The sequence below is a fragment of the Larimichthys crocea genome, chromosome VI (assembly GCF_000972845.2).
Source record: "Larimichthys crocea isolate SSNF chromosome VI, L_crocea_2.0, whole genome shotgun sequence".
NCBI lineage: Eukaryota > Metazoa > Chordata > Actinopteri > Sciaenidae > Larimichthys > Larimichthys crocea.
The window spans coordinates 10710946-10735368 of record NC_040016.1 but is presented as its reverse complement, the minus strand read 5'-3'; the positions used below and the strand labels follow the sequence as shown (position 1 = coordinate 10735368).

The 24423-nt window shown below is 41.9% G+C and overlaps 1 protein-coding gene across 1 annotated transcript in view; it reads left to right on the top strand.

Moving 5' to 3' along the window:
- The window catches only part of erc2 (ELKS/RAB6-interacting/CAST family member 2), a 34337-nt gene extending 10042 nt beyond the window's left edge, over positions 1 to 24295 (top strand). The window contains exons 3-21 of the mRNA XM_027279438.1: positions 2550 to 2573; positions 4583 to 5017; positions 5226 to 5300; positions 8243 to 8398; positions 9372 to 9539; positions 10084 to 10251; positions 11073 to 11210; positions 11896 to 12036; positions 12299 to 12439; positions 14133 to 14168; positions 16167 to 16369; positions 19743 to 19754; positions 20010 to 20133; positions 20454 to 20614; positions 22120 to 22267; positions 22745 to 22783; positions 23497 to 23945; positions 24001 to 24174; positions 24289 to 24295. Of these exons, the coding sequence (XP_027135239.1) occupies positions 2550 to 2573; positions 4583 to 5017; positions 5226 to 5300; positions 8243 to 8398; positions 9372 to 9539; positions 10084 to 10251; positions 11073 to 11210; positions 11896 to 12036; positions 12299 to 12439; positions 14133 to 14168; positions 16167 to 16369; positions 19743 to 19754; positions 20010 to 20133; positions 20454 to 20614; positions 22120 to 22267; positions 22745 to 22783; positions 23497 to 23945; positions 24001 to 24174; positions 24289 to 24295 (2799 nt within the window). The remainder of the gene's footprint in view (positions 1 to 2549; positions 2574 to 4582; positions 5018 to 5225; positions 5301 to 8242; positions 8399 to 9371; positions 9540 to 10083; positions 10252 to 11072; positions 11211 to 11895; positions 12037 to 12298; positions 12440 to 14132; positions 14169 to 16166; positions 16370 to 19742; positions 19755 to 20009; positions 20134 to 20453; positions 20615 to 22119; positions 22268 to 22744; positions 22784 to 23496; positions 23946 to 24000; positions 24175 to 24288) is intronic.
- The last annotated feature ends 128 nt before the right edge of the window (positions 24296 to 24423 follow it).

The following is a 24423-nucleotide window of genomic DNA, read 5'->3' as shown; positions in this document are numbered from 1 at the left end:
CGCCGTGGGTGTAATTGTATACTGTCTGCCATCACGACATACAACACAGGGATTAGGAATGTAGTAAGCAGTAGGCTGCTCTGACTCAGCGCTTTGGAGCTGTCCACCTGTCAGATACAAACACCCACTCCCTCTTAACGTACACACACTGTACCACATATAGCTGCTCTATAGGTGCCTGTGTCACCTGGTAAAAGAAGCGTCACAAGCTTTGAGTATCAAGTTATTGTGTTTACGTCCGCATCTCCTTGATGGATTGCCACAAGATTTTGACAAGACATTCACCTTCCTAACACAATGTATCATAATGACTTTGGTGATCCGCTGACATTTCCTGTGGCTCCAAAATGACATTTGTGGTTTTAAAAGAAATGTCTTAACAAATATTGGATGGATTATCCCTAATTTGGTACAGACATTTATGTCGCCCTCAGGATGAATTCTAATAACTTTAATGATCTCAGCTTTTCATCTTTTCGACACCGTCAGGTCAAGATTTCAGTTTGTCCAGTTCTTTGGTTCCTGACCATCTACAAACCTAATGACAGTGACATAACCCTCCGCTGAACTTTGTGTTTAGATGCTGATAAGAAAATGTTACCGTACAACATCAGAGAGCAGATAGCAGACTCTTAATTTTACACTTAATCCACAGTTACTCATGTGACAAAAAAACTACAACCACAGGCTTCTGTATGTGATTAACCTGCATGTAAGCAGATATCACTTGTGGCATTTTTAAGTTTTGGTGTTGGGGGAACAAAATAACCGTAGCTCTCAGAAGGATTTTGTGTTTCTGCACAAAAGGATTTATGACAGGCCGTTACCCCTGGCTGCCTCAGGTGACAGTGAGAGGCGGGAGCAGTGTAGCTCAACATCTCTCCTTGACTCTGTGAAACCTCTGGAAGCTCATTTTTAGGATATGCAGCGAAAGAGAAGCCTTCTCATGAGGCAGGGTGACAACGGCGGCAATATCCGCTGAGTCATGACTGACTTACAGGAACTGGTACAGTTCTGCTGTAGCTGTCCAGGGAATATGGCAGGAATGGCCATATAGTCATTTTAACCCATAGTGCAATTATGCAAATGGATTCACTGGACTGCCTCGTGTAGTTTAGCTCCAAGAGGCAGGGTATTGATCAAGGCAGAGACAGAGAGGACTGATGAGGAAGGCAGAGGGAGCAGTTCGGGTAAGATTACAGAGAGAAGATATGAGAACAGAGAGGAAGTTTAACAGCTTGAAAATTAATTTGTGCCATCATAAATGTTTAAAAAAAAGCAGGTTAGCAGCAGGCCAATATTTGTAGTCATATTGTTTAACTCATTTAAGAAATAATTTCTTATTTTTATTAAATTAATTGAATTTAGTTAAATCTGATTATAGAAACAATGCATTTTTTAATTTCTGGTTGAGAACCGATATTTTAACACATTATTATTATTATTATTTAATTAAGGGTTATTCCAGATCTGATGAATAAAGCTGTTGCAATGATCCTGTCTTAAGGTTTGGACATATTTCCAAATGACGACAGTAGAAATGTCAGCATGTGGCAGCATGTGCATTTAAATTATTGGACTACACTCAGTGTGAAATTGAGAATTTCAGATGTATCATGTGGTTTCTGTTACCGGACCACATTGCACTGACTCACATAAGGGAGTGCGACCAAAACTGTTGAAGATGGCAGCAGTCCTGCAGTCAGCAGAAAATCAGCTCCCTCTGCTAACGCAAACACTGCCCTCCGGTGGCTGGAAGAGCTCACACGCTTCACATTCTTGAAGTCAACAATAAATGTTAGACGGATTAAAATAAGAATTATCGTTTTGACTTTTGGTATTTCTTCTTTAAATATGTTTTAAGATTAATATTCTGCTTTTTATTCTGCTGTGTTAGTGTCAGTGTGATTATTTTCTTGATTAATTGTTTGAGAAAATAGCCATCGCAATTTTCCAGAGCCCAATGTGACATGTTAAATGTATTGTTTTGCGAGAACAACAGTTGAAAACCTAAAGATGTAGAAGAATTTTTAATGTCACATAAGACCAAAATAATAATAATAATTTAAATTTTAGTTGCTGATTAATTTGCTACAGATCATGTTATTGAATAATCAACTAATTGAATGACTGATTTGTTTTAGCTCCTCAATAAATGAATTTCAATGCACTGATCTCATTATCATTATCATGAACATCAGGAGGCTGTTTATGACTAATATTGATACATTCATTGATACTACTACTAATAATAACAAGATCTATCTAATACCTCTAAGTCAGTAAATGTAATATCATGCTGGTTGATTTAAACCATTTTTACAGCCTTTTAAATCGTCATCTCTTTCCAGAAAGGTGATCTCAATAAGTCTCATTTTATCTGCATGTTATGTGATGTTCTGACCGAGGTCTGAACAGACTGATGTGTGGCTCTCATGTTAAATCTCTGGCTGGGTTTGTGTTGATCATCCATCTCTGTTGCATCATGCTCTGACGCTCTGTTTTTACCATACATTTGTTTTTCTGTTCATTCTGCCCATGCTCTGCAGCTGCTGGATGCCAGGAGAACCAAGGTTTGTCCCTATGTTTGCAACACACGCTGTGTGCACAACATAGAGTCACCTTTAGTGTGCTGTGCAGTTTCAGACACCTGGCAATTCCTTTGCACCATTACAACCTCCTTTCCTATGAACCTCCAAAAGGAAGTGACATTTTTCCAGCAGTGCCTCCTTTTCCTGTGAATCATCCTCATATGTTCCCCTATAAACACTGTAAAACTATGACGAGTGATTTGTTTGTTCAATTGTGTCAAACCGAACGTGTCTGGTGTGCCCTCTGTAGTGCCACAAACCCTACAACCCCAGGCTGCCCGTAAAGTGGGTTTTTATTTCAGTGTAAGAATCTGTTTCCTCTAAATCCTGATTGGGCCATTTTCTGGACATTGATTGATTTCTCTCTGGAGATACCTGCTGGAAGAAAAATTCAACAAGCCTTATACCAAGACTTAGTCAATCTGTGACAGAAACTTGGCCCTAACATTGTTCCCCTAAACCCAGAACCAACACCCCTGCACACAGTAAGATTTATTAGGTGTGTGCTTTAATGTATTTTATTCTGGACACACACACACAAATTCACAGATAAGCACACCTTTATTCAACATATAATTGGGCCCTCCATGTCCACCAATGGCAACAGGCCATCTAAATAGGGTAGAGTCTTTTCCTACAGGACGCTTGATTAGCTTGCAGACGCTTTTTTCATTATAACCGGATGTCTCTGAGGTTTGTTTGTATCCAGTGTCAGAGAGCAAAGACCTCTGCTGTGTTGCAGGGAAGGATCCGGGTGGTCTGCTTTGATTAGCAAATTAACAACCCCATTAATTTTTCTCACATTTAAAAAACAAACAACAAAAAAAGCAGCACACTGATTGACTAATAGGTGTGACAGCTGTGGTTTCTTTCAAGCCTTAATATATTTAAAGCAACATTGTGTAGAAATTGGTATTTTTGTGGATACATACTTGTGGATTTGTTATGATTACATAACAGATTTAACGCCTTTGCTAAATGTTAAGCAAGTACAACAACATAAGACATAACAGCCAATATGGCAGCTAATATTACTTGCTCTTGCCAATAATTAAACATCAGTCAGTCCCGGATTACTCTTGTCTGCTTGGTCACTCAACTTCAGTCTCTTTGCCTCTGCCATTAAGTCCATAGAAGCTGTTGAATCCGGTTACATTGCCCACTTGCCCAGCTCTGGTTCTGGCACGACACTGGCTCCATTCCCTGGAAACATTCCCCTGGGTCTGAAAAACTCCTCTTCCTAGTGATCCACACCTGTGGTACAAACCATCACACCCCCCAGTGCTCTGAGCTCACAGTCCAGACAGCACGTCTAACAAACTGAGCTGACGTTAACAGCAGCAACAGCAGCTATAGTTTACAGCAGTTTAACTTTAAATCCCAGAGTTGATGAGGAGCAACCAGAGGACATCAAAAGGGAAGAAGGAAACATTTTCTCAATAAAATACGATGAGGTTTCACTAAAATAAGTTAAATAGTTGGTGGTTTGTGACTTAGTGCATGCACTTCTCAAGAGAATTGTACCTGGAGCACAAGTTACATAGTGCAGAAACAGGCATACAGGGCACACAGTGGGAATGAGACACCATTCACCTGATTAAATGTCAGAAATGATGTTGAAATGATGATGAATGTCAGTGTTATTTTATGGCAGAAAGGTTACACAATGTTGCTTTAAAAAACTGTGAATCCAAGGGACTCAAATTTGATTCCTGTTCCAGAATAAGGAAAAAATATCCTCAAACAAGCCTATCCAAGCGTACTGTCTTCTGACAATATGAGTTTACAGTCTATTTGCTTCTGAAGACAGGTAAGTGACCATGTCTGACCCGCATTTTTCCACAGAACCGTGTGAAACAGCATCTCAGAAGTGTGTTCATATGTGGTTACCTCCATGTGTGGTGTTATCATGAAAACACTTGCATTGCGTTCATTCCCCAAATTAATTTCAATAACGATGTGTTTGTATGCATATGTCTGAACTTCGTCAGCATCTTCAGATGACCATCCAGGCTCTGCAAGACGAGCTGCGCACACAGCGAGACCTGAACCACCTGTTGCAGCAGGAAAGTGGCAACCGCTCGGCCTCTGAGCACTTCACCACTATTGAGCTGACGGAGGAGAACTTCCGTCGGTTACAGGCCGAACATGACAGACAGGCCAAGGAGCTCTTCTTGCTTAGAAAGACCCTAGAGGAGATGGAGCTGAGGATCGAGACCCAGAAACAGACACTGGGTGCCAGAGATGAATCCATCAAAAAGCTGCTGGAGATGCTGCAGAGTAAAGGGCTGCCCCCGGGGCCAGGCAGGGCATCCGAGGAGGAGGAGCAGGAGAGAGCCAGGCGCATTGCTGAGGCAGAGGCCCAGCTCGGACATCTGGAGGTCATTCTTGATCAAAAGGAGAAGGAGAACATTCATCTGCGAGAGGTAGACTATAACTCTGTTGATAATATATGTGGTTCACTGTACAAGGCTTACAATTTACTGTGTATTGCTGCCACTAGAGGGCATTGCTGAGCGTCATATAATCAATATACTCTGTCCTGCTGCTTATATTGTAGCATATCTGTATAAACTGCAGATCACACAAACACTGCTTTACTGGTGCCACATAATGTTTGATCTTTTCTTAAAGGAACTGCACAGAAGAAATCAGCTGCATCAGGATCCGAGCAAGACCAAGGCACTGCAGACCATCATAGAGATGAAAGTAAGAACCTGACTCACAGCAGACTGTCTGACATTAACCACGTGCAACACTTCACACAGTAATTAATACTGCATGGTGTTTGCTTTATTCAGCTACAGTGTTTTTTATGAATTATTTCGGTGAATATGAAAGTTCTTCCAACTATGAAACAAGAAACAAGCTAATTGTGGACGGTCTGTATATAAAAAAAGAATATTAAAGACAGATATTGTGTTTAGAGCTGCAACTATTACTTGATTAATGGATAAATTGATTGACAGAAAAATAATCTGCAAATATTTTGTTGATTTATTGATGGTAAAAATGTTTTTTTATGCATATATGCCGTTTGCTGTTTTTTTTAAATCATATTAAAGTGAATATCTTTGGTTTTTAACTGACAAAAAGACATTTTCAGACATCACCTTTGACTTTGAGAAACTGGGACATTTCATAGACTCAACAATCAATTGATTAATCTTGAAAATAATCTGCAGATCAGCTGATAATGAACCTTTCCATTCATTGCAAACCTAGTTGTATTCATATGTGTTTGAGTCACTGACGTTTATAGGCCTTGTGTTTCAGCGAGCCGCTGCATGTCTAAAAGAGGCCTTCTCTGTTCTGTGTGTTCTACTGAATCTGTTGTTGTCATTGTGATCATCAGCAGCTGAGTAAACACACTGACACATCTCTCTGGCTCTGTCTCACGCACAGACAGAAAGACACGCAGACACATTGTGTATCTGCTCACAAAGCAGTTGTGTAAACATCGAGAATAATCAATATTGCTGTTCAACATTTCAGTTGGCTCGGCTCGCCGTGGAGCTGCGGTATCCGGTCATGCCAGGCTGCATCACACTTGTTTCATGACAAGAAAGTGGCACAATCGGCCCTTCAACATTACAGACTGTCTACAGATTGCAGGGCCATCATTTGAGCTTAGTTGTGTTTTTTGAGCTTTGTTTTAAACTGCGGGGCTTTGTTTAAAATTCCGATGTGTAACATTCAGAAGGAAATTAAATATTATATTATTATAAAAGTGTACGATCACCTAAAAATAAGAATTATTTTGGTTTTGTTACCTTAGAATAACCTGACAGTGGATCCTCCACTACTTCCATAGAGTCACATGGCACCACAATGTTTCGACACTTTTGTCAACATCAAATGATCTGCAAGATATTTGGAATTTGATGTAAGATGATCGTGCAGGATTAGATTAAAATTAAAAATTCAGTGAAGCACTGGAAAAAGGAGGATGTATGTAATGTTTCATGCAACTTTGAAGCTTCAGGGGAAATGTAGTTTAAATATTGAGGCAAACGTGCATTCGAAAATATTTAAGAAGGTCTTGGATTGCAGTTTTTAAGACCACACCCAACACCACCAAATGCTTTGAGCTCAAAGCTTCCTAATTACATTTTACAGACATCCATATTCCACTCTTAAAAGCTGATACTTTAGAATTATTCTTATATTTGTCCAAACATGTCTATTCAGCTGAACACTTGTTGTGCAGCCGGTGTGTACAACAAGTGCCGTAGCGCCGTAGACACCACCAGCCTCACTGCAGAGGCCTGACATCACTTCCTCAAAATAAATCATGACATCATCGCTGAGCTGACACAGCCCCTCTCTCACTCCTCGCTCGGCTGGATCGGCAGTGTGCAGGCCCCAGCCTCCCCTCGGCTTGGTCATGTGACATCTGTGCTCTGAGATCCTGTTCATTTACATAAAGAGCGAGGGGAGACCCGCCTCCTCCTCCTCCTCCTCCTCCTCCTCCTCCTCCTGTGCTGTGCCGGAAGACCCTGCATGTCTCCCCTCTCTCCTCTCTCTCCCCTCTGCTGTGTTGATGCTGATGCTGATGGAAGCACGAATAATCCTCCCTCCCTCTCTCTCCCTTACATCTCTCCCGCCCTTTCCTCCTCACTCACCAGAGACAGTGCACAGTATAGAGCCTGCCTGCTGCTACCATGGAAACAGGTGTGGTTGTTTATGACAGTGAGAGGCCAGTATGCAGGGAGATAGATAGAAAGAGAGACACACAGAGGCAGGGAAAGAGAGACAAAGATCAAGATTTACTGACCAGGTCGGTGTACCAGTGATTACATGTGGATGGAATAAAATCTCCCTCCTTTGAAGGTACGGTGTCTTATGCATTGCCGCGATGTTAGATCATTGATGTTCGTCTCGTAACACGGAGAGGTGAGATGCAACGGCAGGGCGAAGTGCATGCACATGTGCATCGATGTTAACCCCTCAGATCCTTCTCGGATAGTCTGTCATTCCTCATTCCGAAAAACATTACCCATGTTCCTCTGCAGGGAGGCTATGACTGACCCTGCCAACGGCCTCAAGTTCATAAGTTCAGAGCCACTGAAAGAAGGAGAGACACGAAAAGAGAGAGAGACGAAGGCGAAGAAGAAGGAACAAGGTTGCTCTATGCTCTGCTGGAGAGGGAGATGGACCATGGCTAATCTTAAAGACGTTGTATTATTTATTTAAAAAAAAGCCGTGAAGCTGAAGCTGCACTCACAGTCGCAGTCCAGAGACTGGATTCTGCATTGATCTGCAAGCAACTATACGGCAAAAGCTACGGCTTGTTACTTTTCTTCTTTTGCCTCTGCACGTTTCTCTCGGGTCCTGGCTGATCTCTCCGTGCTTGGATGTGTGCTCAATATTTCCCAATGGTGATTAATCCTCTGAGCTGCTGCAAAGAGCTGGGTAGAAAGCTTCTGATTTCACCGACAGATACTGCAGTTGCTCTCTGCCACACCAAAGAGCCTCTTCCAATCTCGCTACATCTCTGTCTTATAGCCTTTCTCTCTCTCTCTCTCTACAAATACAAATCTTTTTTTGTTGTTGTCAGTCTTTCTTTCTGTCTCTTGTTTCTAGTTTTTTTGCAACTTGTACACATGTCAGTCACGGTTTTGAGGTGTGACTCCTCTGTTTGTGTGCAGGACACCAAAATTGCCTCTCTGGAGCGCAACATTCGAGATCTGGAGGATGAGATCCAAATGCTGAAGGCGAACGGCTTATTGAACACAGAGGACAGAGAGGAGGAGATTAAACAGATGGAGGTCTACAAGAACCACTCAAAGTTTATGAAGACCAAGGTACTAATGCATGAAAAGAACAAGATCCTGTGAAAATGTGGCTGAAAAAACAAACACGGCTTTGCTGTTTCGGATTGCAGACAGACCTGTGCGGAGAGGAGAATACTAAACGAAGCTGATGTGTCACTTAAATTAGCTGCTTTAGCGTTTAGTGTCATCAGCAAAGTGTCCTGTTGGCAACTAGCTGAGAGCTGCTTCTCTTTTTTTTTTTTTTTTTTTTTTTGAGAAGAGCTCAGTGAAGACGAATACGAAAAAAAAAAGACACACTCAGCAAGTGCATGATGTGGCATAATAAAATATTGAACTTTTACGTATGAAAGTGAATTACTTTATCGTTCTGCTGCCGACAGACAATTGTGAAACACAGTACATTATGTCCAAAGAGTGATTTGCACGCCTGCACACAAAGTCTGTGTGACAAATTCATTTTATATTAAACCAACTTCACCTGCTTTAGCTTTCTGACCAGTCAGTGTTTCTCTCAGCCCCCGCTCTGTGACGACATGATCACTTGTATTTTTGGCTGCTGCTGCGTGTCAGTAGATACAGCTACACTGTCAAGACACCGCCGCTCCTGTACCTACCTGAGATCTGTAATCGTGTCAGGGTGTATGCGTCTGCTCCACTCTCGGGCTCACATGTCTCTGCGGAGCTTTGACTCTGTGTTTACATACAGCTCCTCATATTATCAACCATGCACAGGCCAGGCCACAGTTTTGTTATTCTATTTTTAGATCTCTTTTCATCAATCATGAATAGAGACGATGTATAATATATGATGAATGCAGGGGAGTCAGTCCCAAATGCATTTTTAATGAGCGAAAAAGCGCGTTGATGAAAATAGTGCAAAAGCTGTTCTGACGGTGTTTTCGGTGGTTTCTCGCCCTTTTTTCTGTGACACACAGAAAATGAGTCGTGATGGTGAAACATTACGTCGCTTATGTAAATGGTTGTATTTGTCACACATCTGTAGATTGACCAGCTGAAGCAGGAGTTGTCAAAGAAGGAGTCGGAGCTGCTGGCTCTGCAGACAAAACTAGAGACCCTCAACAATCAGAACTCAGACTGCAAACAGCATATCGAGGTGCTCAAAGAGTCTCTCACTGCCAAGGAGCAACGTGCTGCCATCCTGCAAACAGAGGTAATGAAAAAGCCTTAATATGTTTGTACACAGAACAACATTTTCATACTCGGAGCCAGACTAAACAAATAAAAACAGGTTCGCCCCAGCCCAGAGGCTTATGACTGTGAATTATATCAACACTTTATTTACTTTGGAACTTGAGACTAACTGAGCTCCGCTTCAGGGCATCGTCAAAGAAACAGTAATGCACAGTGTACTGTCACAGCGCACATTGATGATACAGATCAAAAACATCAGAAAGCAGCACTGATGAATAAATAACTGTGGAAGCATTAAAGCATTATCATGATGACTGAAAATCTTCACCACAGTAATAAACACTCCCTCAGCACTCCCTCAGTATTTTTCTGCATTTGCATGGAGATTAAGTTAAGATGAATAAATACCTGAAAGCCATAACCACATTTTTTGCGTTTAATAACTCCTACAAAGGTTTTTACTCAATTGCGGTCCACATTATGCAAAGCTCTTTTATTTTAAGTAGGCTCAACAACAGTATGCAAGACTTCTCTGAGGTGTTTACGGCTGTGTCGTTCTTCAGGTGGATGCTCTGCGTCTGCGTCTGGAGGAGAAAGAGTCCTTCCTGAACAAGAAAACCAAGCAGCTCCAGGACCTGACAGAGGAGAAGGGCACTCTTGCTGGAGAAATCAGGGATATGAAAGACATGCTAGAGGTCAAAGAAAGGAAGATCAACGTCCTGCAGAAGAAGGTGAAAACACAGAGAGAAATGTTTATGACTATGGAGTGTAGAAAGTGGGGGTCTGTGTAGGTTTACCTGAGATATAGTTTGAAATTTCCTTTGAACGTTGTGTGGAGAGAGAGAGAGAAAGAGACTTGTTGGATTCTTGTGTCCTGGACTAAACCAGCCACTCTGTGAAAACACAGAGTAGAGTGGTTGCTCTCTCCATTAAGTGAGTGAGTCTCTGTTGCTCTCGGGGGGAAAGTGTCCATAGAAAGACAAGCAAGAAGATATTTCTGCCTCACTAACTCTAGTGTGTGTGTGTGTGTGTGTGTGTGTGCTATAAATAATCACAGAGTGTTACTCTCACCCTGACCTGCTCACTCATTCCCTTTGCTTTTTTCTCCTCTCTTGTTCTATCACACCTCCTCTCCCTCATCTGTTCACTTTCATCTCTCTCTCTCTCTTTGTCATCTCTCATGATTTCTAAATCAGTTTTCTCCTGATGTGATTATTTGGGTTTTGTTTCTACTACATATAGACATTTCACTCTCTCTAGCCCTAATGTAAAATTCCTATTTGCTCACATATGGCAGTGTGATTTATACTTCATCCCTTTTCTTTTTTTTGTACTTCACACACTCTTAAATGTCCGACAGTTTTTGATGTATCTCCTCCTGAAATGGAAAACGCTTCGTTGTCAAGCTCCAGCACATTTCAAACTATGAACATGACATTGTCTGTAGAGGGTATTCATCTTTAAAGACTTTTTAAAAATCTCCACATCCAGCTACACCAACTTAAATACCTGTCTAGTTTTTCCATTTATGTTCTCCTCTTCCCTGTGTCAGATTGAAAATCTGCAGGAGCAGCTGCGGGACAAAGACAAGCAGCTGGGCAACCTGAAGGACAGGGTCAAGTCTCTGCAGACCGACTCCAGTAATACAGACACTGCCCTGGCCACCCTGGAGGAAGCGCTGTCAGAGAAGGTGTGGTACAGCACTGTAGCATTAGGGTGGATGTGCTGGTGTGTGTTCCCGGTCGGGGATGCGAACAGCTGCTAAATCATTTTCCCTCTCTGAAAGGTCGTTTTAATGAGAACATACAGTAGGTGTCTGTCCCACTGACACAAATTACATTAGATTTCAGGGCCTGGGAATTTATCAAACTGCTAAAATTGAAATTTTCAACCTCGAGGAGAAGTTATCATTTTGGGAAATTCAATTTTCACTTTCTTGCTGAGAATTAGATGAGAAGATTGATGCAGATACCGCCATGTATGTACAGTAAAGCAGCCCGGGAACCAACAGAGACTGCAGGAAGTTACCCAAAAATCAGTGCGGCACACAACTCCCAATAAAACAGGCTTCGTTTGGTGTGCCATTGTGCTTTCATACATATGTTTACACACATGACTGGTATCAATCTTCTCGTCTAACTCTTGGTAAGGAGGCTTTAAACTTTGTATCTGAGTGCAAAATAAAGCTGACAATCCTTCACTTTTACTTCTAGTTCATGAAATATCTTTAATATATAAAATAATATATAAAATAAGCTTACTCTTACACTTTGCTTTAAGTAAGTCACTTGATAAATATGTACTTTTAAGACTTTTTCTTCTTCAGAGCATTTTTAAGTCTAATTATTTAAATTGTGTGTCCGTGTATGTGTTAGGAGCGGATTATAGAGCGTTTAAAGGACCAAAGGGAGAGAGAAGACAGAGAACGGCTGGAAGAAGTGGAGTCGTATAAGAAGGAGAACAAGGATCTAAAGGAGAAAGTCAACGGCCTGCAGATAGAATTAACAGAGAAAGAGGTCAGTGAGTTTGCATGAAAGAGATTTTCTTTTTTGTATAATGGTGTAAAGATGTGTCCACATGACTGCGTATTATTATTACACATGCTATGCCTTTATGTTTCTCTACTCTGCTGCACTGTACAGCATACTGTGCATTGTACATCTTTCTTCCACTAGGTCTTTATCTGACATATAAACTGCCGCCTAAGGCAATCTGGCCTAGTTAGACCTTCCTGGTTTGAACCTGTGCTAACAGTCTGTGCTGTCTCTCCACCTGCAGTCCAGTCTTATCGATTTGAAGGAGCATGCTTCATCCCTGGCATCTTCTGGCCTCAAGAAGGATTCAAAGCTCAAGTCTCTGGAGATCGCCATCGAGCAGAAAAAAGAGGAGTGTAGTAAGTTGGAGACGCAGTTGCAGAAGGTAGGTGTGCGTCTCACAGTGCGCAATCACTTATATGAGTGCAGAATAACATGCTGAATGTTTATGAAACATGTAATTGCTCATTTTGATTTACATACCAGATTGATATTTTGTGTCTGTCTAGTTTTTATATAACTGTTATGTGGTATAGTATCACAGTCATACTTTTTGTTATACTGGACTCAAAGCTCTAACAGTCTACCAAAAGTTCTGTTGCAGTTAAAGAGGGAGAAATCCACAGTCCTAATTCAGGGCAAAAAAAACCCTCCATAGTTCAGTAGTGCCTACAGTAGATACTACAACAGTCAATAATAGCAAATACATACAAATGTACAACTGTTCAAAGTACATAGAGTAGCTGTTCTTGAGTTTTGGATTCACATAATCTCCATCTGAAATCTATTCTATCTATTATACAACAACTGCAATATCATGTGATGTGATCGAAAGGTCCAAAGCAGCTACTGCACAGCTCCTGTGATACGATTATTTTGCCAACAGCTGTTTTCAAGGTGAAGAAAATACTTTTAGTCTCTGATTTACTTTTATTGTATTATTGTAGTCTCGTTTTTCTTTGCTTCGCTGTCTGATTTAGTTTAGGTGAGAGGACGGAAACAAAAAAGACCGAGCGAAGGATGTTGATAGAAGCAACATAATCTCCATAACTGAATAACCACTAATGGAAATCACAGAGAAGTTACAGGATCTCTGTCGAAATTACAAAGCAAAACTGTCCCCACCTTCCCCTTATAATCCTATAACTACATGGCTACAGAAAGAAAGTATAAACCAACATAATAGATACGAAACAAAATATATTTAAAGCATTATAGAAATACTTACATGTATTTAAAACGTGAAAAATTATATTATTGCTATGAAAAGGATTCATACAGATGAAGAATTTCCATAGATGATTTCAAGAGGTCGAGGATAAAAACTGCCTCGTTTAGTAATGAAACACTTGAATTGCTTATGAATGAATGCTTCACCGTGGAAAGCTTCTCTGCCCTGAATGAAGATTGTAGAGATGTCCCTTGGTAATTGATCTGAACTGAAGAGCTGTATGTCCACTGTGAGTTCAGGGACCACTTGAGTGGAGACTAATAAACAGTTATGTACTTCACAACTAGTGAATCATTCCTCTTACAGTTATGGTTAAATACAGGTTTCTCTGCTTTATATGAAAATCTGTAATCCTTCATCAAACTAATTCCTTGTTTGGGAAAAAAAAGCAAATTCCTGTAAGTATCCCTGTAATCCGGGAACGTGAACGTGCCTCATATAAAACATAGTTAATTAAAATAATGGCTACCATCATGCTTTCACTCCTGCAACAGGCTGCACTGCTTTGTTAGGCCACTGCAGGGAGCAGACAGTCCATTGAATAGCCCCCCACCCCCCCACCTCATCCACCTCCTCCTCCATAATCCACAGACTATCCTCGTGTCTGTTCCTCTGCATTTGTCTGTGATGTGTTGCCCTTAACCTGTAACAACATGTGCTTTACTGAGACTATGTTACTGCTCTGTCAAACATGTATTGTAACATGTCTGATCCTGCTGTTCTCTCCTCTGGCTCAAACTAAATCCTAACACTTACTCTCCTCCTTCCCCCCGGGTTTCCCCCCCTCCTCCCACCCCACCCCCTTCCGCCCGACTCCTCTCCTACAACCCCTCCGTTTGCAATGTAGCAAGCTGAGCAGCTATTCAGTCACATGAACAATCCTGTAAGTTCCTCTCTTGAGCTCTCTGAGGCACATATTGAAAGCATGAGGACACTGATAACGTCTTTGAAACATGCTAGATGGTGATCATGCCAGCCCCCCCGCCCCCCTCAGCACAGGTTCTGCTTTCACCCACTTGACCTACCCAGATGCATGTTGGTCATCGCACTGTACTGATATAATGAGCTTTATGCTGCACTCAGAGTCCTGTGCAACGTACTCATTCTGCAGCTGTTTGTGTTTGTGACACGTGGTGAAACTGGTGCTGCATATACTGTACAGTATTTTCAGTTCACTTTATTTGGTCGGTTAGAGTTACGTTGTATGCGGGATGTTTATTTATTTGTATTTGCTCTTTTAATCGTGGTTATGTAGCTGGTTTATCTGTGATTTGTTTGTTTAATTATGGTGAGATTTTCCTACTCATGAACACACGGCTCTGCACACTAATTTAAAGTCAAGGCTAACTTTTCTGTTATTAAATCTTCAGGACAAATGCTTGAGAACAGGATATCCCAGAGCTTACACCTGTGTTTTGTTAGTACAGAAAGAAGAAAGGCAGCTCACAGTTTTAGTTCTGAAGGCCCACAAAGACTATACTCTATTTAAAGGAAGTCAAAGATGATTATGTAGTGTATGTGCTTTTTATTTATATATTTTTTTGTCTTTAACTCAAATTCATTGCATTTTACGATCCAAGTCAAGCTTCACCTTGTTTTAGGGGATTCCCCGATATCAAGTTTTAAAATTGATGCCAATATTTGATATGGGGCTTTGTAAAAAATGCAGGTGGAGCAGGTTAAGTAGTAATTATCCTGAGATCCTGAAAAAAATACAATATATCACAGAAAGGAAAAAAAACAATACAGCGAGCAATCAGAACAGTTAAACCGTTCATACAACCTTCAATCTTATCGCATCAAAATCCGCATTTATACACAGGCTGTATGGAGCCTAATTTTCATATCTGATGAAGCTCTTTCTTACTTTTTTAATTATTTTCAATCTGCTTCCACATTTGTGGATCTAAAATGACTTAATATATATTTCACGATTTGTATCCCTGAGAAAAATTCTCCTACAAGCTAAATTGTAACATAGCTCCTCATGCTTAAAATATGAAACTTACTGTTTTAGGACATATTTACTTGGTCCCTGTTGCTTCTGTTTCTTCTCCATTCTTTTGACTGACAATCACAAAGACTGTGCAGCTTCGTTGGGTTTGCATGATATGGTCAACCTTGTTGCATGTTGTCACTGTCAGTGTTGCCACGCTTTTCCTTTCGTCTCAGTGTGGTGCGGTTAGCTGTGAGGTTTCAGCCGTGGTTGGAGATCACTGCAGTGTTTGGTGGATGCTCTCTGGCTCTGTATAACTTTTTGCACTCTTCTGCGACCTGTGTTGACATGTGTGGCTGCATATTGTCTCGAGGGTTGATGTGTACCACTGTAATGTACTTCATAGAGAGTTACAAACTGTTGCAATAATGGCGAGATTAGTCTATACTGAGCTCTGATTAGTTTGTGACAGATAACAAATGACAGAGAAGCAGGATTTAGCATTTTACTGCCACTGACTTGTTACTATTTCTGCCTGTTAATGTGTGAACAAACACCAGACACGCAACCACACACGTACACAACCCTGTATTCTGCATATTCACTAAGTGTGAAGTGACTGGGAGTCTCAAAGGGCCGTTAAATGGAGCTAAATAATGGCTCTGTTAAAGCTAATGAGCCAGCACCAATAATGATGCCCTTGTCCACAACATTTTACTCTGCTTTATTCATTCAGAAAGAGAGAGAGAGAGTGAGCAAGGGGGAATAGTTAATATTAGTCACTGATGGACTGCAATGTACTGTATGTATCTCTCTTCCATTGGCAGTAAAACATCCTGTGCTGAGAACTGCATGTTTATTATGACATTAACTGAGTGTATCTTTGGGCGTGTGCATGTGTGCATGTTTGTTTGTTTCTGTCTTTCCCCTGGCGTGTGGATGCAGAAGGCCCATGAAGTGGAGCAGCAGTCCGGCTCCAGGGGGAACCCAGAGTACGTGGACCGAGTGAAACTGCTGGAGAAGGAGGTGAGCTACTACAAAGACGAGGCCAACAAGGCTCAGACGGAGGTGGAGAGGCTCCTGGACATCCTGCGAGAGGTGGAGACGGAAAAAAATGATAAGGACAAGAAGATTGCTGAGTTGGAAAGGTAAATGACTCTGACTGTCTATACAAGTTAGTTGAAGCATTAAAAGACATCTGAACCTTCAGTTTACCTTTATGTAATTACTATTTTGTGTTACATATGTCTATGAAATAATTTGAATATTTGTAGGCTATTTCATCAAAATTGTTACATTATCACATTGTGTTAATTTAGCTTCTGTCCAAAGCAAATGACAGAAAATGTATCGGTTTGTTTATTGTTATTTCTGCATGTGCACAGTATCCATAACCTCAACTCGCTCAGCCTCCAAGTCACCAGGAACACAATAATACAGATGTATGCAGTATAAATACACAATCCAGGATATATAAGAAGACAAGATACAGTAAAGTGAGACACCCACATACAAACAGAAAAAACTGGATTTTAGATTTTTTTATGATTCCTTCTTTCCTCTTCTTCCGTGTGTTGTTACACATCCATATACAGCATATGAAGAGCCAGATTTAGAATGTCTCACCTACCCCGAGTGCTATGTTGCGTGCTATGTCTTGTCTATGTCATGCTCTGTACTGTGTTCTCCATGTTTTAAGTGGACTTCCATGTGTCTTTGTATACATGTGCTGTCATTTTCCTGTCATGTGTGGTGTCATGTGTGTGTGTGTCAGCACGGTGTACTGCTCTGGATCCAGTCTTGGTCTTCTATAATAAACTCAGAAATACACCTTTCCAATGGACAGTAGATGCATCCGCATGTTGGGATACACCAGAAGGCCCTCTGCAAAGGTTGCAACGCTATGTCCGATGTGATATTAGAGCTCAAAGTGCCACTCAGTCACCCGCATAATGGAAGAGGTCAAACTGATTCCAGTTAATGGACCACATAAATAAAAGCTGGTGGCCTCATCAGCTCTTGGCTCACTTCTCAGTGCAGTACGTGGTCCAGAGTCTCTGCACTGGAAAGCAGCTTTTGGTTTTGGTTCAGCTGATGGAGGAGACCATCGACATTCAGCTGGACAGGATTTAAAACTGATGAGTGAAACAAAGATTGGTTGGACCGCATGAGAACCACACACTGTCTGTTCTCCCCTGCCTCGTCTAGACTCCACCGTTTAGTATTTTACCTTCCCAGTTAGTGACATGGTCCATTTCGTTTCAGTGTCATGCTAATTTGTTAGTGGTGTTTGATTAATTGAGTGTTCTTGTCCTTTTTTTTTTTTTTTTGCCACTTTTTTCTTCCCCATTCCTCTTTCTATCTTCCGTTTCCCTCTCTTCACCCTCTGCCATTGATCACTTTCAACCTCCGTCTTGAACCTTTTTGTTTCCAATTACGTTTTTTTTTTAAAATCTCTTTTCCATTTCCCACACAACTCTTTCTCTGTTGTGCCCCCTTCCGACACCAGCCCCCCTCCCTCTGCCCCTCGCCCCACCCCTCGTCCCGGTGGCAGAGCTCCCCCTGACCCGCTCCCTTCTGTGTCCGCTGCTCCCCAGCAGATAGGGGGCATGGTGTGGGATTTCCTGGGAAAGTGAGTGCTCTGCCCTGGCACTTCAGCTCGGCTGCGTGGTTAAAGTCTCCGACTGCAACTGCTGCAACTGCATCTGGTTTCACCTGTGTGTCTGGGTCTGCCTGCAGTCTAAAGGATTCAGATCTTGTATCACAGTGACGGGCTCTGTTTTTAGTCTGTGGTGTTATTGCTTTACCCGTACACATGATACGAAGATCTCTGGATCAATGTTTGCTTTTATTTATTTAATTTTTTTAGCACGTTCTTGCTTTGTGGTTAACTATATGTGCATGTGAAGTTTTAGACTGGCCTGTGTGAGTGAGTGTGCGCAAGAAAGTTTATGCTGCATGACTACTTTTTCAAACTGCATTATAAAAGCTGTCTATCTCTGCACTCTGACAGAATGGGGAATTAAGTCAACAAAGATTTTGCTCTCTGACACATTACCTTCACAAATCGACAGATGAAAGCTCCACGTTGTATTATGAAAAAAAGTTAAAACCTTAAAGTTCAAGGTTTGTAACTCAACCATCTCGGGAGTGCAAAAATTCAAGTCATATCTTTGCAATATATGTCCGTGAGGTCATATATTCTGTGCTTATTGCTTTGATTCCCTGAACTGTAGATGTTATTTTACACTGGGGTCCCTGTTGTGGCCTGTTCTTGTAATGATGCATGATGAAGTCACACAATAAAACCAATCGCACCAAGGACTCAGCAAACCGGCAACCAGAGTTCACAGTGAACACAAGTGTTTTTTTTATAGTTATAACTAATAAACCCCTGTTAATTTCACACTTCTGTATAGATATTTAATAAAAACTAATACTGTAAATACTAAATTATACATAGAATTATTAGCAGTGTGTAGATCTTGGTGTGATTTCCTTGCTTCTTTCATCAGTTTTAGTTGTCTATACTGTACTCTTTGTCCCTCTGTGTCTTTGGTTAAAATATCTATATGCACTAATGTGCACACTAACACACCTGCAGACACACTTTCTTTTTGTCTTTTTCTTGTGTTGGCTGTTTATTGTTGCTTTCTGTTCTCAGAGCTGAGGCCTCCTCCTGCCATGAGCACGCTTCCCTTCTCCACCCATCTGCCCAGTTCACCCTCCGTCACCATCACCCTCTGTAACTCTCAGTCACTCTCGCATCTTCATATTGCCCCAGTACCATCACTCGATAGCCCCTCTCTTTTCTAGTGATCTTTCCCGGTGCCCACATTCCTGCTCTCCCTCCCAACCTTTCCCACCCCACTCTACCTAGCTTGATCTAGCAGATACTAAGGGAAATGATCAGCTTAGTGGCCTGCATGAATAAGAGCTGCTGTGCTCCAGGTCTACACGCGCTCAGTAAGTGAGGTGCTGTAGTTGGTAGAGTCTGGACTGAACCTTCGGTCTTGAAGTGTGTCAACTCAGTCGGGTCTTCTGTCTTGACAACCCTGCATCCATAACTGATTCTCCCACTAGCTCACTCCTTCTCTTGGTCAAACCACTGTTGGCTTTCCCTCGTTTTGCTCGGCACTCAGACCTGTCGTCCTCCCCTCTTCTTTTGCCCGGCTGGTTTTTGCCTGTCTGACTGCATGTCTGCCACTCCCAGGCTTGGCAGCAGATGCACATGGTTCCATATTTTCGGAGAAGGTGCATCCTGCATTAGCTGTGTCAGGCTGCAGAGCAGCGGCTGTCACAGGCTCCTTTGTAATTTCCCACGTTGTTTGACACACTGTGATCTCTTCTTGGTCCTCTACTGTTTTCTTGTGGTTGTTTCTTTATGTTCTGGTTCTAATGTCTCTTTTTTTTTCTTTTTTTTTTTTACTTTTTTCCCTTTGTGTGCTCTCGTCTCCTGCTTCAAATGTCTCCTCCACTTGTTGTGTCATCATCCCTCTCTTTTCCTTTCCCCACCTGCAGTCTAGCTCCCAGGTAAGTACTGTCCCTCCCCCATGTTGCGCACCCATCTCAGCCTATATCCATTCTAACTCTGGTGCTTAAACCTGTGCGTCATCTCAGCAGTGTCATGTTTACATGAAGCTATCAATTCATCCGTGATGACCGTGATCTCATGATTCGTACCATTCAAGATTCATGCAAAATGCACCCGACACTATTGTCTATGTACTTGTTTATGTTTCGTGTTTTTTGTCACAGAAATGTTCTTAAATGTTTGTTGTTTTACAGACAAGGAGGCAAAGACCAGACTAAAAAGGGTCCAAACATCAAACTGGGACCACAGGGGGACAAGAAAGGCTTAGGACAAGACCCTCGTAAGGACGGCTCCATGGACGGTGGCCACCACTTGAAGGTGTAGATTTGCTCTTGAGAAATACAGCTGCCAGTTTATTAGGCAAATCTGTTGTATTACATTATACTGACAGGTGTTTCTCTCATTTTTTCTATCTTATTTATTTCAATGAGGGTAGACTGAATTACTAAATAACACTTCTCTATATAAAGTAAAAGGACGACAGCACCATGAACTATATCCTCAAAATCATACCACTGAATCATTAAAAACATCATGAAGGGAGTGTGTTTTCCAGTGACAAGATATGGTCTAATACTTATCATAAAAAAATACTTATTTATACATTTGGTGTGTGCTCCTGTATAATACTTGTTCAGCTGGAGGAGCTGATGAACACGCTGGAAAGGACGAGGCAGGAGCTGGATTCCACCAAGCAGCGTCTCTCCTCCACACAGCAGTCACTGCAGGAGAGGGACACCCACCTCACCAACATGAGACAGGAGCGTAGGAAACAGCTGGAGGAGATCCTGGACATGAAGTTAGTGCCATCGTGACATTTGGTTTCAATTCAATGGACAATTTCATTTCTCTTGATGTGTTTCTGGCTAAGACATGAATTCATTTCTTCTCATTGTTCCCCATAAACTGTCCAACAAAGGTGAGAAATAGGGCACACAGTTCATAATTCATTTCCTCTATATGTCTGATTGGGTTTATCAATTCTCAGAGTATTATTGAATCTTTAGCACAGAGAATATAAAACATACTGTAGATGTCCATGACACTACCCATAGGTTTCTGAGGAGCCATTGTTAAGTTCAGACTGTGGTGGCTCTGGCTGCCACCATCTTGGTAGTGTTGCCACTAATTCAAAAGTGGGCAAAGACCTGGAGTGTGGATGGAGCTGAGGCAACCTGAATTAAGCCCAGCTGCTCAACCAAGCAACATGCAACAGCATCCATCTGTCAATCAAAGCAGCCAAGCTTTTAATTATGCATAACTTTAAGCCTCAATATAATTTGGCCAAAAAATTCAATCCTAGTCCGGGTGTCACAAATGGGAAATTAGCTATAGAGCCCAAAACCATGTATTGTACCAGGCTGTAAATGTGTTTATTTCTGCTGTGAAGTTGGACATTTTAACTTGGGGTCTTGTTCTGAAGCCAGGCTCAAGTGGCCGCTTTAGGAACTGCAGTTTTTGGCATTTGATGTTGGTTTAGCTTCACAGTCATGGAGGTTGTTGCTTGGTCTTTATGCTAAGCTAACTGTAGCTTCATATTTAAAGGTCCAGTGTGTAACATTAAGGTGTATCTATTAGCGGGAATGGAATACAATATTCATTAGTATGTTTCCATTAGTGTATAATCACCTGAAAACAAGAACCAGAGTGTTTTCGTTGTCTTAAAATGAGCCCTTTATATCTACAGAGAGAGCGGGGTCCTCTTCCATAGAGTCTGCCATGTTGAACCCCATTTTTCTACAGTAGCCCAGAACAGACAAACCAAACCCTGATCTAGATAGAGCCTTTTGCCTTTATGTGAATTTCTAGCCAGAGTTTTTCCTACATGCTTCAAAGGAGAAGGTGAGGCGTGGAAGAGTATTCATTTTGTTGCAATCTGCAACTTCACTACTGGCAGTAAATCATACACACTGGACCTTTAATGGACAAATTGAGATCTGTATCAATGTTCTCATCTAACTAAAGATGAATAAGTGCGTGACAAGTGAGGCTAATTTTACACCATCCTTTATTGGAGTACAAATAAATCAGATTCTTCGAGTGACTTAACTTTTATCATTGATCATCGTCTGGCTCCTGAAGCTGGATCTTGACCTTAAGTAGTTTAATTTGCTCCTAAATAAAATTTGACAGTGATGTGTTTAATTTGAATTGATGGAGTTTGATTTACAGTTTCTTAGTTAAAAGCACTTAATGGAATGCTTTACCTTTATACCATTCATTCAATGTTCTGTAAGTGCTGATGCTATGATGCTGTTTCTTCTTCTTCTTCTTCTTCTTCTTCTTCTTCTTCTTCTTCTTCAGACAAGAAGCTCTGCTGGCAGTCATCAGCGAGAAAGATGCTAATATTGCACTGCTGGAACTGTCTGCCTCCAATAAAAAGAAGACCCAGGAGGAGGTGATGGCCCTCAAGAGGGAGCGGGACAAACTGATGCACCAGCTGAAACAACATGTTAGTACTGCAGCACAATGTCAAGACAAAAATCAGCACTGTAGCTGGTTGCCAAGGCAACGTTAATCAAAATGAAAATATATAGCCGCACAAGGCAACTAGCCATTTTCTCCATTTCATCTGTAGGGAGTGGCACATGCATGGCCACTGATCCTCTTTGCAAGTTTTTGGCATTTTTCCCAAATGCAGTGTCTCATTTCGCAGTATGAGTCAGTTTTTTTTTTTATGTTTTTTTTTTGGGCAAGCCTCAAGTCTCAAATCATTCCACAGAGGTCCAAGTTTTCATTAGCAAATTGCAAGTCAGTTGCAACTCTTTTTCTAGCCATAAACATGACATTTCATCTCAGCTTTGATATTTCTCTCAAATCAAAGCTCTGTTCATTTGCATAACTGACGATGCATATAGGCCTAATAATGTAATATTCAAGGTGTGTTTACCAGGTCAAAAGTTGAGTCTTAAATGTTTTTGCTTTCAAGCCTCAAGTCATGTCAGGTCTTCAAGGAGTCAAGTCTCAAGTAAGTAAAGTCTTGCAGCAGTCGAGTCCAAGTGAAGTCTCAAGTCATTTTTTTTACTTGAGTCTCTCAAATCAAAATCTGAGGTCTGTAGCTCTGGTATAAGTTGTATACCAGGAATGTAAAGCCAGGAGCTTAGGACAGTGGAGACTCCAGGTACTTGTCATTTTTTAGAATTCTGTTTTTGTACTGATATAATGTGTTAATTAGTAAGCTTTAGACGTGCTGGGAGGTCGATTTTGTTACCTTTAGACAGAGGCAGGCTCAATGTTTCTGTTTTTTTATGCAAAGCAAGGCTCATCATTCATTAACATTTAGTGTACTGGTGTGCGTGATGGGCGTGGTATCAATCCTTTTATCGGACAGACAGCAAATGTGCACATTCACCCCAAATTTTTGAAGTTTTCTTTTCACGGCCTGTTTTCTTAACAAAATCACAATGACCTTAAAAATGACTAATAGTGGCTAATATTGAATCAACAGCTGACACAGCCTGAAGTCTGAAAAAAAGAACTGTGTAGACCGTGGTGTTGGTTGCATGGTTATTGTGCTGGATTGTATTACACTGTACAGTGTTCCTGTTTTTTATGACCACCCACATATACTGAAAATATGTGCTTCGTCCAGTCATGCTCATGTTGTTGTTGCTCATTATGAGGAAGTTCTTTTTGATAGCTGCAGATCATTATGCACTTACCAGTTTCCTCTTCCTGCAGACACAAAGCAGAATGAAGCTGATAGCAGACAACTATGAAGATGAGCAATATCATCCACACGGTCCTCACCACCCCCAGCCTCAGCCTCCACATGCTCAGCCTCAGTCCCAGCCCCAGCCCCAGTACCCTCATGCTCCCCACGGACAGCAGACTCCATATCCACACGCCCTACATCCGCAACACCCACAGCACCCGCAGCACTCACAGCACCCGCAACATCCGCAGCACCTGCAGCACGCACAAGCTCCCCCACAGCACCCACACCCCCAGCAGCCCCAACCCCAGTATCCTCACCCTCCTCACCCGCAGCACCCCCAGCAGCACCCTCAGCACTCCCAGCAGCACCCTCAGCACCCCCAGCAGCACCCTCAGCACCCCCAGCCACCTCCCCAGCACCAACAGCACCCACGACCCCCACAGCCCCAACACCCTCACCAACAGCACCCACAGCATCCTCCACAGCACCCACACGGACACCCCCCTCCGCAACACCCTCACCCTCAGCACCCACATGGCCCGCCCCAGCAAGGACCCCACCCCCAACATCCACACCCCCAGCATCCTCAACACCCTCAGCACCCACACCACGCTCAACATCCACGTCACCCGTCGCCGCATCATCGTGGAGGACCAGCCCGAGGACCCCCACACGGCGGTCACCGCCCCGCTCCGGACCAGGTTAGAACCTGAACATTCAACAGTGCTCCCTGCAGATGAAGAATTATGTGTGCAACAGCTAAATGCTAAATATCATTAAAGCCACATATCTTTAATTGTACACTCCCATTTTAGTTTCTAAAGGTTTATTAGAGTAAATTATTTAACAGGGTTCCTAATATACTATATTATATGATTTATAACAGTTTTGTTTCAGAACAAATTATAAAAGGTAGCTAATGTGAATGATATTGTATTGCTGCTGTTCCT